Genomic DNA, 15,285 nt, shown 5'->3' with positions numbered 1-15,285 from the left:
AAATACTAGTTAAAAAAAAACATAATTGTTAGTCTTCTCCTTGTTTTGGCATGTCTCTAATAGGAGTATCTGGTGTAATGTCGGACTGCGAAATTTCAGAACTAGATTGTCCTTAATTTATGGGTCAATTCTTCTTGTGTATGGATGTTATAAGTTTGTGTATGGAGTGATGTGTGTGAGTAGAAGAGAGAGATCCTTTTCTCTCTGTCCACCCAGTGTAAGATATGCAGTGGACTGGCTGATCTTTTATTTTGATAATGCTCCTGAATGATCCGGATCTGAATCACCAAGGACCAAATCCTAATATATCTATCCAGGTCAAAGGTTTTATCTGTTGCAGACAATACTTTTCCATATTCAGCTTGTTTCTCCACATTCTGTGAATGTAGTAATATGATCCTCAATTTCTTTGTTATCCATGGTTCTTTAACAGTCCATGGAATTTTAATATATATTTCATTTGTTTACATGATGTTTGTGCCCAAATAGACAATTTTCACTTAAAATTGCATGCTAGGCTTCCATTTTTGTACTGATTCAAATGACAACCACCACCAACAATTTAGACCTGATTTCTGTTTTTGTCAATAGCTAGCTTATCAGTCTCAGAGATGGAAGTCCTTGTTTGTGGTTAAGAGCTTCAACTGGAAAACAGAATACTTCTAAGAACTTTTTCCATGTGCATCACTTCCTCTTCCTTTTTGGTGTAGGGACCCGAAATTCGAACTGGCTTTCTCAAGGATGGTAATCCTATCAAACTTACAGAGGGTCAGGAAATCACTGTGACTACTGATTACAGCATCAAGGGTGACCAGGAGATGATCTCTATGAGTTACAAAAAGCTTCCAGTAGACTTGGAGCCTGGGAATACCGTTTTATGTGCAGATGGCACTATCACACTCACTGTCTTGTCTTGTGATCCGGGTGCTGGGACTGTGAAATGCCGCTGCGAGAACACTGCTACCCTAGGCGAGAGGAAAAATGTCAATCTCCCTGGTGTAGTGGTGGATCTTCCAACGCTTACAGAGAAGGATAAGGAAGACATATTGGAATGGGGTGTTCCCAACAACATAGATATGATTGCTTTATCATTTGTTCGCAAAGGTTCAGATCTTGTCAATGTCCGACAAGTTCTTGGACCTCATGCCAAGCGTATTCAGTTGATGTCGAAGGTATGTCAAAAGTTAAAACCTGTAAATGTTTGATAGTCTAATGGATTTTTTCTGAAGGGGAAAATATAAGGATTTTCATGCATAATAGGGCCTAATAGGGCTGAAAGCATTGTCTATTACGCATGAATAGTGCTGTACAGCCCACCATTTAATTTGACCTCTGATGGAGATAGGGGGAAAAATGATCAGATGATGTTCTTTTACCTTGTATTTTTTGCCGGAAGAAAAATTATTTGCCCAGTTGCCCATTGGTGGGTCCCACAATCTCCAATGGACTTTCCTGAATGGTAGTGTCCTCAAGCTTGGCTCATACAGTCGAACCATTTGACTGTCACCAGGCCCAAATGCATGGGTTGATACCTACTGTGTTTGCCTGAAGGATTCCAATCACCTGGTTTGGCCAACCTGTTGTCTGTTGAAGGCACCTTGAGTAGTTCATTGACTGTTCAACCTGTGATCCAATACTATGAACAGGTTGATGCTGGTTTCTTGGGTTTCCTTCATGCTGGATTTCTTTTTCAGTCTTATTTATTTTCAATCTGGTCCTGTTTGACATCCTTGTGGTTTTTGTTGTTTGAAGGTAGAGAATCAGGAGGGAGTAATAAACTTTGACGAGATCCTCCGTGAGACTGATGCATTCATGGTTGCCCGTGGGGATCTTGGAATGGAAATCCCAGTTGAGAAGATCTTCCTTGCCCAGAAGATGATGATCTACAAATGCAACTTGGTGGGTAAGCCTGTGGTCACCGCCACCCAGATGCTTGAATCTATGATCAAGTCACCTCGGCCCACCCGTGCTGAGGCTACTGATGTAGCCAATGCTGTACTTGATGGCACTGATTGTGTCATGCTAAGTGGTGAGAGTGCTGCTGGAGCTTACCCGGAGATTGCAGTGAAGACCATGGCCCGGATATGTATTGAAGCTGAGTCCTCCCTTGACTATGGAGCCATCTTCAAGGAGATGATCAAGTCAACACCACTCCCCATGAGCCCGTTGGAGAGTCTTGCCTCTTCTGCTGTCCGAACTGCCAACAAGGCTAAAGCTACCCTTATTGTCGTGATGACACGTGGTGGGACGACAGCCAAGCTAGTAGCGAAATACAGACCAGCAGTCCCAATCCTCTCGGTGGTGGTCCCTGTTCTTACAACTGATTCATTTGACTGGTCTGTTAGCGACGAGTCTCCAGCAAGACACAGTCTGATCTACAGGGGCCTTATCCCACTACTAGCTGAAGGGTCTGCCAAGGCCACGGATGCAGAATCAACTGAGGTGATTCTGGAAGCTGCCCTTAAAGCTGCAACACAGAAGGGGCTTTGTAAGCCTGGTGATGCTGTTGTGGCACTGCATCGTATAGGCGCAGCCTCGGTCATAAAGATCTGTCTGGTGAAGTAAATGGAATGTGAAGGATGGTACTATTAGCTTTAGAGGCTAAGTTTTATTTCGATTTCTCGTATGTTACCATGAAGAATCATAGACATATTGACAATCCATCGTTTGACCCAAGCTGGATTGCTGGGTATTTATTTTTGTTCTGTAGCTTCTACTGTTATTTTGGTAAATCAGTTTGGATTTGGAATATCCTCATCTATTTATCCACCCATGGTTGCATGTTTTTTGTGACATCTAGCAGATTTGATGAAATTTCACATTCGCCAGCATTCTTCGTGGGTCTTTGAAAAATGCATTTTACTGGTGGCTGAATAATGATGATCTATGTACTAGGTGTAATGCGATCAGGAAGGAACAATGGTTCTTTAAGCTTCAGGGCCTGACTTGCATCTGAGCATCTCTTTTTAGTATCTGATTTCCATTTTGCAGTGACAACTTAGCTGTGTGATGCTGGGCCATATTTCCATATCTGTAATTGAGTTTCCCAGATTTAACAGGAGTTACCAAGTACTTATGCTTGTAATTTTAGATTAGAAGATGGATGTGAGAAGTCTTAGAAATGCCATAAACGCTTTAAAAAAACACTTGGAGTGCATCGGTTTTATGGTCGAAGGTACTTCGATTTAGAACTTTTTGAGTCGGTAGGGAGATCCTTTCCAGATATTTAGTGCCAAAGGTCCGCACTCAGAATTCAGAAGAGGTTTATCACTTCACTTTACAGTTTACTTTACAACCAACGAGAAGTTGATTCATTGCTGTATCTATGTTTAAGAATTTATCCTGTTGAGTTGGCGGGGAAGTTAGTAATGTGCAAACGATTAGTGATATAATAGTGGGACAATTTTCTTGTGGGTGTTTTTAAAAGAAGATACTTGTGAATGTCTTGGGTGGGAAGGCTGGCTGTCAAACCTTAATCCTTGGGACCCAGTTTCTCATACCCATGGTGAAGAGAGAATCTCCTCAGCATGGAGATATGACTCTTTGGTTAGCATTGGAAGGATAGTTTCAATCTTGAACAACAACAGGGGTATTGGGAGTGAATGATGATATAGGAGTTTCAAATCACAGGGCTACATCATTAGTGGGAAAAACTTATCCAAATCTTAAGAACAACTGCAATTGCTGTTGTATTGAGCCTCATGCGGTGGAACACTTGATTCCCAGCTTCCGGTTCGCCTCCAGTTCCTCGCCTTGCCTTTAGAGATGTAAATCTGGATATCTCCTGACCGGATAATCTAGCCTGAATTCTTAACTTTTGTATCACTAGCTTTCCTCATCAGGTAGATACGATTTGCTTTCAATCCATGTCTCTCGGTTGTCTTAATAGTTCTTTTTCTCATTCTATAGAACTTGTTGAATCTTCATGAATCTCTAAGATCATTAGCTTTTTAATTTTTTTATTATTAGTTGGAATGTAATTAGCTTAATTTAGGATTTAATAATTTGTTAATCAAGCTTAATCCTTAACCATTTAATTAGGTTAACGTACCATAACCTTGTTTAATACAACTTACATACTTGGTTTAGGGTAACACATTTGTCTTTATTTACTAACTACTTAGTTTAGAGTTTTTAACTTAATGACTTAGATTAGGATTAGTTATTAGGTATAGCTTTATGGAATGGTATAAATAGAAGGAGACTGTATCCGGCTCCTCTCTAGGGAGTCCATCGCCCAGGGAGTGCCCAGTGAGGTATACAACAGTTGGGGATGCGCATGGGCCCACATTCCAGCATGGGCCTAGTCAGCCCAGCCGTTGGATGCTCATTAGGCACTACCCGGGTGATGGGGGTGGCTAGAGAGGATCCCGCCGACCTGGCCGGACCTGATTGGGCGGACTGGATGCCTAACACCGTCCTGGATATTTAATCTACAACATTGCATAAAAAGTCAATGTACACCTACATAGAAGAGGGTGATGTTAGTGGCATGGTTTGAGGAATTGGTATCGGATCGGCTGATTCATATCGGTATCAGTGGAGACCGATAGCCGATCCCATATCAATGGATCGGTACGAACAAGAGTGAAAATGTTTCAAAGATTTTTTTTTTTTGAAGATAACTGGGGTAATCCTGACCGATACGACCCGATACCTATTACTAAAACTGTGACTGGGGATATTTTAAAAGAGGGTGGTGTTACACTAGTGTACTGGTGTGAACACAGCCCTTTTAGAAAACTACAGTGGAGAAATTGCTCTCCTAGTTAATGAGGGTAAAGTCCGAATTTTATTCCTCTTCTGTTCTCTGTGGTACAGTGGTCGAGTTCCTCTCACAGGGAGATGGAAATGACATTTTAACCTCCCTCGGGTAGTCTGTTCGGGCAGGGTGTTATATTGTCATTTTCCACCCCTATGAGAGAACTGGACCACTATACCGGGCAGGGAACAGGAGACGGTAAAGTCCTCAAGCACAAAGTTGCCTACGCATTTTCCTCTGTAAGACGCATGCGGCAATGAATCGTTATCCTCTCCTGTTACTGCACGGTGTAGTAATGCATCGTGCGGTGGCTACAGAGGCCATGTGCACCATGTGGGACCTGCTGTGTCACATGGCCTCTGCAACACCGCACGATTCAGTACTACACCGTGCAATAACACAATGCAGATCGTCTACGGCCCAGCTGCCCGTAGCAGCCAATGCAGCACAGACTGGGCACCGTGCGCAATGACCGCCTTACCCCTTGCCCAGCGCCTTGCCCGAGTGGGGGTAAGGCGATCATTGTGCACGTGGTCCTGTCACGTGGCACAGGCTGCTACGGGCAGGTGGGTCGTCGGAGATCAACAATAACAGGGGAGGATAAAAATTCCATGCCGCAATAGAAAGAAACGTTGCTTTAGACTTGAAAGTTAGGCAGCACGACTTCACAATTATGAATTGTTGTTCTCTTACCAAAAAATAAAATTTGTTGTTCTATCCACGAAAGTTCCACAGCAAAGTACCTATGAAATTGAAATTTGAATGGAGGAAGATACTGAGCAACTTCACCAGTGAGGGATTGAGATTGTGAACTATAAACAGGGGATATGTGAATTATGAACTCAGGTTTTGTGGCATTTCCAATTCATCAAAAAAAAAAAAAAAAAAAAAAAAAGACTTCTTTGACGAAAGCGGAATGGCAGATAGTGCTGTAGGGTTTCTTCTGGGCAAATTTGATCGTTTGCTACAGGATGAGCTGAGACTCCTGGGACAGGAGTTACACAGTGAATTCAGGTACATCAAAGATGAATTGGAGACTATGCAAGCCGTCTTGAGAGATGCCAACGCATGGGCAGAGGCTGATGAAACAACTAAAGCTTGGATTAAACAAGTGAAGAGCGTCGTTCATGACACAGAAGATGTTGTCGACGAGTTTGTGCTCCACGTCGAAGAACAAAATGGGTGGCGTGGTCCCTTCCGCTTTCTTCGTAAAATAACCCATTTCATCAAACACTTAAGAGCGCGCCGCGGAATTGCCACTAGGATTCTTGAGATTAAAACCACGGTTCGTGACATCTCGGAGAGACGACAAAGGTATGACTTCGGCAGTGCCCAAACACAAGCTTTATGTTCAAATTCTACGCGTAACGCATGGCATGATCTTCGTGGGGATGCTCTTCTGCTCGAGGAGACTGAACTTATAGGCATTGAGAAGCCCAGAGAAGAACTAATTTCCTGGCTTATGGGGAGTGGATCAATGTTTGGAGTAGCTTCAGTGGTTGGCATGGCTGGTCTGGGCAAGACTACCTTGCTCAAGAAAGTGTACGACAATCCAAGAGTGAAGAAACATTTTGATAACCATGTATGGCTCACTGCCTCTCAAAATTTCAAGAGGGTTGACGAGCTGATGAGAGAGATAATAAAGCAATTCAATGAGGAAAGGGCAGAACCAATTCTTTCTGGATTTGAGGCTAAGTCAGGAACCATTCTCCAGTTGGTGATCAAAAAGTTCTTGCAGAACAGTAGGTATGTGTTTGTTTTTGATGATCTATGGAGTATGCACACATGGGAAGCTGTTAAATATGCCTTCCCTCGTAACCCCTGTGGGAGCCGAATAATTATCACTACCCGCTTTGCTAATTTAGCTTCATCTTGTATTGAGAATTGTGGTTATGTCTACAACCTCCAGCCCCTGTCCCCAAAAGAATCCTGGACTCTGTTTTGCAAGAAGGCATTCATATCAAACGATGAGAATAGTTGCCCTGCACATTTAGAACAGCTTTCTCAGAATCTCTTGAGAAGATGCGAAGGGTTGCCACTTGCAATTGTGGCAATCGGTGGTGTTTTGTCTATAAAAGACAATTCAATGATGGAATGGCAAATGGTGTATCAGAGCCTTGGTTCTGAGCTAGAAAACTGTGATAAGCTTAAGAGTATGGAGAGAGTATTGTCTCTTAGTTATGATTACCTTCCATACTACCTAAAAACTTGCTTCCTTTATCTGGGCATTTTCCCTGGGGATGAGCCGATTGAGTGCATGAGACTGATCCGATTATGGATGGCTGAAGGATTTATTGAAGAAAAACGAGGCAAGACAATTGAAGAGGTAGCTGAGAGCTACCTCATTGAGCTCATTAATAGGAGTTTAATCCAAATAGCAGAAAAAACTATTGATGGAAGAGTAAAATTGTGTAGAGTCCATGATCTCATGTGTGAAATCATTCTAATTAAGATAAGGGATGAGAACTTTGGGGCAATTGTCACTAATGCATCGGATAAAAAGCCTCATGAGAAAATCCGACACCTTTCAATTTGTGGTAATGACATTATGTGGCTAAATAAGAGTTTCCCCTGCCTTCATTCCCTCTTCATGGTTGGAGCGTCTAAATTGTCACATTCATCAACTCGTACATTATTTTGTGGTTTAAGGCTGCTCAAGGTGTTAGATTTGAGAGGCTCTCGACTTGTGGTATTTCCCAATGAATTAGTTGATCTGTTCCATCTCAGGTACCTAAGCTTGAGAGGGACAAATGTCAAAATGCTTCCAAACTGCATAAGGAAACTCAAAAACTTGGAGACCTTGGATCTTAAAGATACCTGTGTATCTGAGTTGCCCATTGGGATCCTCAAGCTTCAGAGATTACGCCATCTTCTAGCGTATCGTTATAGGAGAGAACCTGATCAACCATTTCATATTTCAGGGTTTAAGGTGCCAAATGGGATAGGATGTTTGGTCTCCCTCCAAAATTTTTGTTTTATTAGGGCAGAGGAAGGGAAGAATGTAATTAGAGGGCTAGGAAGATTGAGCCAGTTGAGAAGGTTGGGGATTATAGAAATGAGAAGAGGAGATGGGTTTGATCTTTGCTCTGCCCTTGAGAAGATGAAAAACCTTCGTTCTTTAAACCTAAGTGCCATGACAGATGAGCGTCTTAGCTTACAATCTCTATCTTCTCCTCCTCTATTTCTTCAACGGTTCTACTTGAGAGGTTGTTTAGAAGAGTTGCCTCACTGGATTTCCACTCTTCATAATTTGGTTAGCTTGCATTTAAGGGGTTCTAGATTAATTGATGATCCATTAGAAGCCCTTCAAGCTTTGCCCAATCTACTGGAACTTACCCTTGATCAGGCTTATAGTGGAGAAATCTTACGTTTTAAGGAACGAGGTTTTCAAAGAATTAAAATCTTGAGGCTTGATAAATTAAGAGGACTAAGAAGGGTGGAACTGGAGAATGGGGCACTGCCTCAACTGCAGAAGCTATATATTCAGCGTTGTGAAGATTTGGACGAGGTTCCTTTTGGCATTGAGCACCTCACCTGTCTCAAAGAGCTCAAATTTTCTAATATGCCTACAGAATTTGTGGTAAAGGTACAGAAGGCACTTCAAGATGAAGATGATTGGAAGGTTGCGCACATCCCATTGGTCTATTTTGTCAAGTTAGTGGAGGGACGTTCAAAACGTTTTCATCTTTCCCAGTCGGGTTCAGGTTCCTCTGTGACAGCCACCACTGAAAACTCAGTTTAGCCAGTGCAGTGGATTATGGTAATTACACAACACATTAATGTAATTCAATTTCAGAATATCCTCCATACTATTGGTTGACTTGGTTCCTTGTGGAGCTAATGTTCCATGCTGATGATGGTTTCTCTATGTAGGAATCTTTTCTAAACGTTTAGTTTGTAGTCTTGCTGACACGTTTAATTTGATTGTTTGAATTTTGAAGGTGGATAACCTTGATGCAGTGGTCTATTTTGATGAGGTTTGACAGAGACAGATTCACACATTGTAGCTCATGGGAAATTTGGAATGACAATCCTCGTTGAAATGCAGTAGAGGAATGTTCTTCAAATGCAATGTAACCTTGTCAGTAAGTCTGTTATGACCAAACTAACCACCACCAAGATGTTTGAATCCATGATCAAGTCCATTTGGCTTTCCTGTGTTGAGCCTAACATTGTTGCTCACACTATCGTTAAAGGCACTGATTACATTGCTCATTGGTGAGGGTGCTGCCAAAGCTAACCAACCAGACATGGCTTTTGAATTAGAGTGAAGAAGATCTTATGGAAATGTAAGATCTTGGCCTAGAAGATCTAAAAAAGATAGTGAGCATTCTAGAAAAGGATTTCTGATTTACCGAAGTATAAGTTTGACATCCATTAGAACCATGGATATCATTCGAGATTGAGTCATTGCTCCAACTGTGGGACCATCTTCAAGAGATGATTGGGTCATTCTCATTTCTTTCTTGTGTTAGAGAATCATGCTATTCTTGGTATATGTCCAATGGGTTGATATTATTTCTTCAGATTTTTATTGAATGAATAATATGAAGCTCTACAATTTACATACAATCAGTTTTTCTGTTTTGGGTGTATGACTTGCAAAAGCAATAGGTGACATGAGCAGGTCTTTCTTGCTCTCTTTATTTATTTTCTCCCTCTTTTTAAGCCAAAGGAACTATTTTTTTCTTCTTCTGGTGTTTATGCCTTTACAAGGTCAATGTCTTGGGAGGCTACTCACCACTGGACTTTAATTCTGCCACATGACAGACAGGATGATGTGATAATTCCAAGCGGTTGGATAGATAGGGGACGGTCTAGATAGGCCACATGTCAAATTCTTTGATTCAAATTCAATCATACTTCTTTCCCCATACTGGCATGCATCCTCATGTTGCTTGCGAATATGATTGGAATGTTGCGCACTTCCTGTTGGTCTATCTTGTCAAGTCAGAGGAGGGACGCTCAAAACGATATCTTCTTACCCTGTCTGGGTCAGGTTCCTCTGTGACAGTCACCCCAAAAAGCTTAGTTCAGTCAGTGCAAGTGGGATATGGTAAGTACAAATTAATGTATTCAATTTCAAAAGAATTCTCTACACTAGTGGTTGACCTGGTTCCTTTTTGAGCTCATGTGCCATACTGATAATGGTTCCTCTATGTAGGAATCCTTTTTGATCGTTTAGTTTGTACTCTTAACTGACTCATTTAATTTGATTGTTTGAATTTTGAAGGTGGAAAACCTTAATGCAGTGGTCTATTTTGATGAGTGAGATTCAATATAAGACGGATTCACACATGGTTACCGTTCATGCGAAATCTTGGAATGACAATCCTTGTTACAATGGTCTTCAAATGCAATGCAAGCTTGTCAATAAGTCTGTTGTCACCAAACTAACTGTGTCCATTCAGCCTACCTGTGTTGAGCCTAACAGTGTTGTTGACACCTCTTAGGCACATAGAGGAACCATTAATAACTAGAATACCGGAGGTTTTATTTTTTCCCTCGCGGGAAATGGATTAAAGTCATTATTCGGGTTCATCTTGACCATGCCAATGACATTTTATTCGGGGTATCATCTACGAATTTCAGCTGCTAAGTTTCATCTTTTAACCCGTCTACCTCAATCACTCAGTTGTTTCTGAAAATTGCAGCTGTTGCTCCGTATTGATTTTTCTGAGATTTTTGTCTTTTTCACTTTTAGCTGTCTTTCACGGATTCCTGAGATCTTTATCTTCCATCTTGTCAAATTTCTGATTTTTAACTGTTAATATCAATGGGTCTTATGTGTTTTTGAGAATTGAAGTTTTTTTTTACCCTTAAACTTTTCATTTCTCAGGCTACGCGGTTCGTCTGCTCTTTCGGAACTGGATTAGTCTGAGCTCTGCTGAATCTTCATATCGAGGTTCTCTTCTTTTGACCTGCTTTGTTGGAATCAGATTTCTAGATACTATGAATTTGATTTTTTGCTAGAAGCATAGATATCAACTTATTGTATTTGTGGGATTAATAACTTTAGTCGATTTTTTGAAGATTGTATATCTACTGTGATACAAGAACCTTTTGCCACATCATACACATGGTGGTGGGGTTCTTCCCATCCTGTGTGAGCTTACCTTGAGAGCGCAACTGGCCCAAGTACATTTCGGATCGTTTCATCCCCAAAAGAGACAGGAAAGAAATAAGAAAAAATTACATTAGAAGGCCTGAAATATTGCCTTCTGATCATGGAGAGACAACTGGGCCTCGGGTTTTTTGTGCTTTCTGATTTGCACACTGACTACTCAGAAAACATGGCTTGGGTGAAATGCTTATCAGCTGTGAGATACAAGAAGGATATTCTTCTTGTTGCAGGTGATGTGGCTGAGATGTACAAGACCTTTGTGTTGACAATGTCTCTATTGAAGGAAAGATTCATGTATGTCTTCTATGTACCTGGAAACCATGGCCTCTGGTGTCGAGGAGAGGATTATGTAAGCAACTTACAATCTACTCATTAATCTTCTGTAGTAGCATCATAAAGGATGGAATGGACTTCCATCTTACACAGTAGATCTTTCCAGAAACAACATTTTAACGAATCACCTGATTGCACTTTCAATTTTCTGTTCATATATCAATCGGGAAAAAAAATGCTTGTTACTATAGTGTAATGATAAGAGTTCCAAATTCTTGCAATGTAGACCTGGTTTTCATTCATAAAATAATGAAAAAATTAAACATAAATATTGTGTTTTGCAGTTAGTTCTTCCCTGTAATTGTATTCCAATTCTCATGTATAAATTGCATGTTTTTAAATTTTAATGAATTTTCATTGACTAGAAACATTTTTCCCACGGTATCATCTATATCTTGTGTGAAGGATCAGATCATTCATGTCGGTTTCAGGGCTGGTGTTAAACCTCATATTTCCAATTTCTTCTGAGAATGATACTTTATATTTCTACGTATGAAATATCGTCTCAATATTTAGTCTGACTTTGTACTTTTCAGGTTGATTCAATTGAAAAGTTGAACACATTACTTGATGCATGTAGAAGAATTGGAGTAGAAACCGGTCCTAAGATCGTGGATGGTCTGGGGTTCATTCCTATGTTTTCTTGGTACCATGAGGTGATTAGACGCTGATTACATTAATTGAACTTTTTTGGTAATATAGAGTAAAGATCGTTCAGTTGAAGTAACATGCTGCTTTTACCTCTCTAAATTGACTAATTCATTTGGCAGAGCTCTGATAGAGAGAAGGACATTCAGGGGATCTACATTCCCTCTTTGGAGATGGTGAATCACTTTCTTTCTCCTAGTAAGTGTTCATAGGCATTGATTGTGATGACATAATTTTATTTATATATTTATTTTTTTTGGTAATTGGCAACAGAACCTGAAGTGATATAGATGATGTCGAAACTGTTCAAGTATAGTGTCTCATATGTGTAATTTTGACTCTACAATGTATGGAACTCTGAATAAATTGACATAAGATTCACATAAAACCTGTTTCTCACCCTCCAATACAATATTCCTCCAGTTACTCCAAAAAATGTTCTTACAAGAAGTCTATGCTTGCATATGTAAGCTCTTCTTCTTATCCTTATTCTAGGCTGAAGATCACAACCCAATTAAACTGCATTTCTCCAGTGTGAATGGGATAAAAGATATAAAGGGACCTCTAAAACAAGTACTGAAATATGTGTTAAAAAAAAGGAAAAAAGAAAAGGTTGAGACCAGTATGTGGTAATTGTTTTCAGAAAGATTGTCAAAACTGATTTATTTCTTCTTCATCAAAAAAAGAAAAAGACAAACCAGCCCTATTAATTGTTTATTAAAGAATACTTTAATTGAATTCCTAGGTTTGAATCGCTTATGGGAAATTGTCAAAACTGCCCTTGTTTCTTTGGCCATTAAAGGGTCACTTTAACTTGGTATAAACTAAATAACCTAGGATTCGTATAATTTTAAGATCTGACAATTTAATCCAACTCTAAGATTCAAACTCTGAATAAGTTTTTTTCTAGGGTTTAAACATGTAAAAATTGGATTTAAATGCATACTTTTCTTTCTTCCACTTGGGGTAAACAGGAATCGATATACATCTATTAAGCATGTTGCATCTTACTGTTTTTGCATTTATTGTAGGTGATAAATTTTGTTTCTAAGTTAATTAGCTTCTACCAAAAGGTGGGAAAACTGTTTTCTATTTGCCTTTAGTTATTGGGATAGTTAGTTCACTCTCGAGATGATAAGACCCTTTGATGCATTTTCTCTTTTTTGTGGGGGTAGCCATGCAGAATTTTATAGCCATGGAGTGAAGGTTTGATTTTGTTTTTTCAGTCTTTATACGTGTTAGTCAAAGTGACTATTGGATACGTGTTTTTAAGCTTAGGGACTTCAGGTTTTTTATGAGCTCTCATGCATTCTACTTGTGGTTTTCTTCTATGCCCATAATGATATTTGATCTGGATATTCTATGCCCAGATGTGAATTAATACACCTAAATTGATATGGATGCAAATCAAATTCGTATTTTTAACTATCTGTTTACATCCCTACCTTAACCCCCACCCCCCACCCAATCATTCTCTTCTGTATCGAAGTTCAAACTTTTAGAAAGCTGTCAGTGGGAGAATTTGCTCTCAATCCTGTGCATGAGAATGACCTCAGGGGGAGGACTAAATCGAAAAAAGCATACGCCATTTTCCTCTATAAGATGCGTACAATTTTTACCAAAAATAGATGCATGCGATTATAGAGACTTCCATTTTAGTCACCGAAAGTTGAAATGACAACCATGACAATGCAAGTTGCAACCTAAGTAGTTAATGAGCACGAAGAAATTTTGTTGCTACACTTGTATCTTGCTACAAAGCTGGCAGTCAAGGAAATGAGATATTAAAAGGTATTTTAAAAAAATACTATAATCTAGGAGGGTATTTATGAACCCAAAGGAGAAGTGAATTATTTCATTTCCTTGGCTGCTGGCCTTGTAGCAGGAACATCCTTGCTACAACCATAATAGCAAAATTTGTAGCAGCAAAGTTTTTTTCCAATGAGCCCCGTACTCACTAGTACCAGAAAAAAGGCAACAATATCCACAGTAGTCCAACCATGAATTACTCCATTGTACAAACAGGAAATATGTGGTGAACCCACGTTTTGTGGCGTTTCAAATTCAAAAAAGTCTGTTTTCACAAAAGCGGAATGGCAGAGAGTGCTGTAAGGTTTCTTCTTGGCAAACTCGATCGTTTGCTTCAGGAAGAGCTGAAACTCTTGGGACAGGAGTTCCAGAGTGATTTCAGGTACATCAAAGATGAATTGGAGACTATGCAAGCTGTCTTAAGAGATGCCAATGCATGGGAAGAAACCCATAAAACAGATAAAAGCTTGGAGAGTGTCGTCCATGACACAGAAGATGTTGTCGACAAGTTTGTGGTCCGTGTTGCAGAACAAGAAGGATTACATGGTCACTTCCGTCGCCTTCATAAAATCACCCATTTCATCAAGCACCTGAGAACGCGCCGCCGAATTGCCACTACGATTCTTGAGATTAAAACCACGGTTCGTGATATCTCAAAAAGACGAAAAAGGTATAAATTGGGGAGCGCTCAAACACAGGCCCCATGTTCAAATTCTACTTGTGAGCATGATGACACATTGCTCCAGCCGGTGTTATTAACAGGAGTATGCATTACAGTGATACCAAAGGCTGTACAGTGTGTGTGGTGATATTAGATCAGAGTCGTTGAGCAACAGTCAGGGGATTGTTTGAGATCATAATGGTGAGAAAAAGTTTTTATAGTACACTGATTCACCCTTTCTATCAAAAAAAATAAAGGATAAATATCGCTACCTGGTATTGTGCAACGCGTGGCCCCTGTGTCCAGACATAGAGTCGCGTGAAATGGCCATCGTACCCCAATGAAAAGATGGTAATCTCTAAAGGCTGCGACTATCATTTCACGCGGCCCTATATTGGGCACAAGGGCCACACAGTACACGTGATCAAGACCAAGTAGCGTTCTCTTTCTCAAAAAAAATTGGGAAAAGGAATGCTAACCGATGCTATTTGTGGGTGTGTAAAAGGGCCCAGTAAGGGTGTCAAAACCTCGCCCGAACAGATAAAACCAATTGAAAACGATCGAAAAAACCCAGACCAAATCGAACCAATCCTTATTGGATTGATTTTGGGATGGGGTATGATGGGACCGATTGAAAACCTGACCACACCGAACCGAATGAAACCGATAAAAAATCATTGAGCATAAGGTTATGAATAGGTGAATTGATTATCCATTGATTTCAATATTAGTGAGAAAATTTTTGATCTTAAAGGGAATTGTTACAAAACAATGACTATGCGGTTATGAATATGAAAATTAATTTGTAACAATGCTTCCATAGATCTCTTTGTTCACTATATAAAATTAGTCGGATAGTCAAATGAATGATTGAAAGTCGGGTTCATTTTGTGATTTCAATATTAGTTATCTTCTCAGTGACTAGTTTTCATCGATTTCATTATTAGT

General features: G+C 40.0%; 4 protein-coding genes across 5 annotated transcripts in view; all 4 read left to right on the top strand.

Annotated features, from left to right (window-relative positions):
• Positions 1-2,615, top strand: part of LOC122650236 (pyruvate kinase, cytosolic isozyme) — a 32,309-nt gene extending 29,694 nt beyond the window's left edge. For both annotated transcript variants that reach the window (XM_043843585.1, XM_043843584.1), the window contains 2 exons: positions 711-1,172; positions 1,753-2,615. In XM_043843585.1, coding sequence (XP_043699520.1) covers positions 711-1,172; positions 1,753-2,565 — 1,275 coding nt within the window. In that variant the 3' untranslated portion in view covers positions 2,566-2,615. The remainder of the gene's footprint in view (positions 1-710; positions 1,173-1,752) is intronic.
• Positions 2,616-5,678: 3,063 nt separating this feature from the next.
• LOC122650859 (disease resistance protein RPM1-like) lies at positions 5,679-8,504 on the top strand. Its single transcript, XM_043844232.1, has one exon. The coding sequence runs from the start codon at positions 5,679-5,681 to the stop codon at positions 8,502-8,504; it is 2,826 nt and encodes a 941-aa protein (XP_043700167.1).
• Positions 8,505-10,822: 2,318 nt separating this feature from the next.
• On the top strand, positions 10,823-12,152 carry LOC122650858 (acyl-carrier-protein phosphodiesterase PptH-like). Its single transcript, XM_043844230.1, has 4 exons — positions 10,823-11,235; positions 11,756-11,875; positions 11,990-12,043; positions 12,141-12,152. The coding sequence occupies exons 1-4, from the start codon at positions 10,990-10,992 to the stop codon at positions 12,150-12,152; spliced, it is 432 nt and encodes a 143-aa protein (XP_043700165.1). The 5' UTR covers positions 10,823-10,989.
• A 1,808-nt stretch (positions 12,153-13,960) lies between these two features.
• LOC122650857 (disease resistance protein PIK6-NP-like) lies at positions 13,961-14,485 on the top strand. Its single transcript, XM_043844229.1, has one exon. It carries the CDS (start codon positions 13,961-13,963, stop codon positions 14,483-14,485), a length of 525 nt encoding a protein of 174 aa, XP_043700164.1.
• The last annotated feature ends 800 nt before the right edge of the window (positions 14,486-15,285 follow it).

Source organism: Telopea speciosissima, chromosome 2 (genome assembly GCF_018873765.1).
Source record: "Telopea speciosissima isolate NSW1024214 ecotype Mountain lineage chromosome 2, Tspe_v1, whole genome shotgun sequence".
Lineage (NCBI taxonomy): Eukaryota > Viridiplantae > Streptophyta > Magnoliopsida > Proteales > Proteaceae > Telopea > Telopea speciosissima.
Note: the sequence above shows the minus strand (reverse complement) of the source record. Positions and strands in the feature narration are given on the sequence as shown.

Excerpts from the sequence above, each read along its gene's own strand:
- LOC122650859 (XM_043844232.1), top strand. The coding sequence starts at position 5,679 with ATGGCAGATAGTGCTGTAGGGTTTCTTCTGGGCAAATTTGATCGTTTG.
- LOC122650858 (XM_043844230.1), top strand. The coding sequence starts at position 10,990 with ATGGAGAGACAACTGGGCCTCGGGTTTTTTGTGCTTTCTGATTTGCAC. Across the intron at positions 11,236-11,755 it reads GGTGTCGAGGAGAGGATTAT|GTTGATTCAATTGAAAAGTT; the intron begins GTAAGCAACTTA and ends TGTACTTTTCAG. Across the intron at positions 11,876-11,989 it reads TGTTTTCTTGGTACCATGAG|AGCTCTGATAGAGAGAAGGA; the intron begins GTGATTAGACGC and ends TTCATTTGGCAG.
- LOC122650857 (XM_043844229.1), top strand. The coding sequence starts at position 13,961 with ATGGCAGAGAGTGCTGTAAGGTTTCTTCTTGGCAAACTCGATCGTTTG.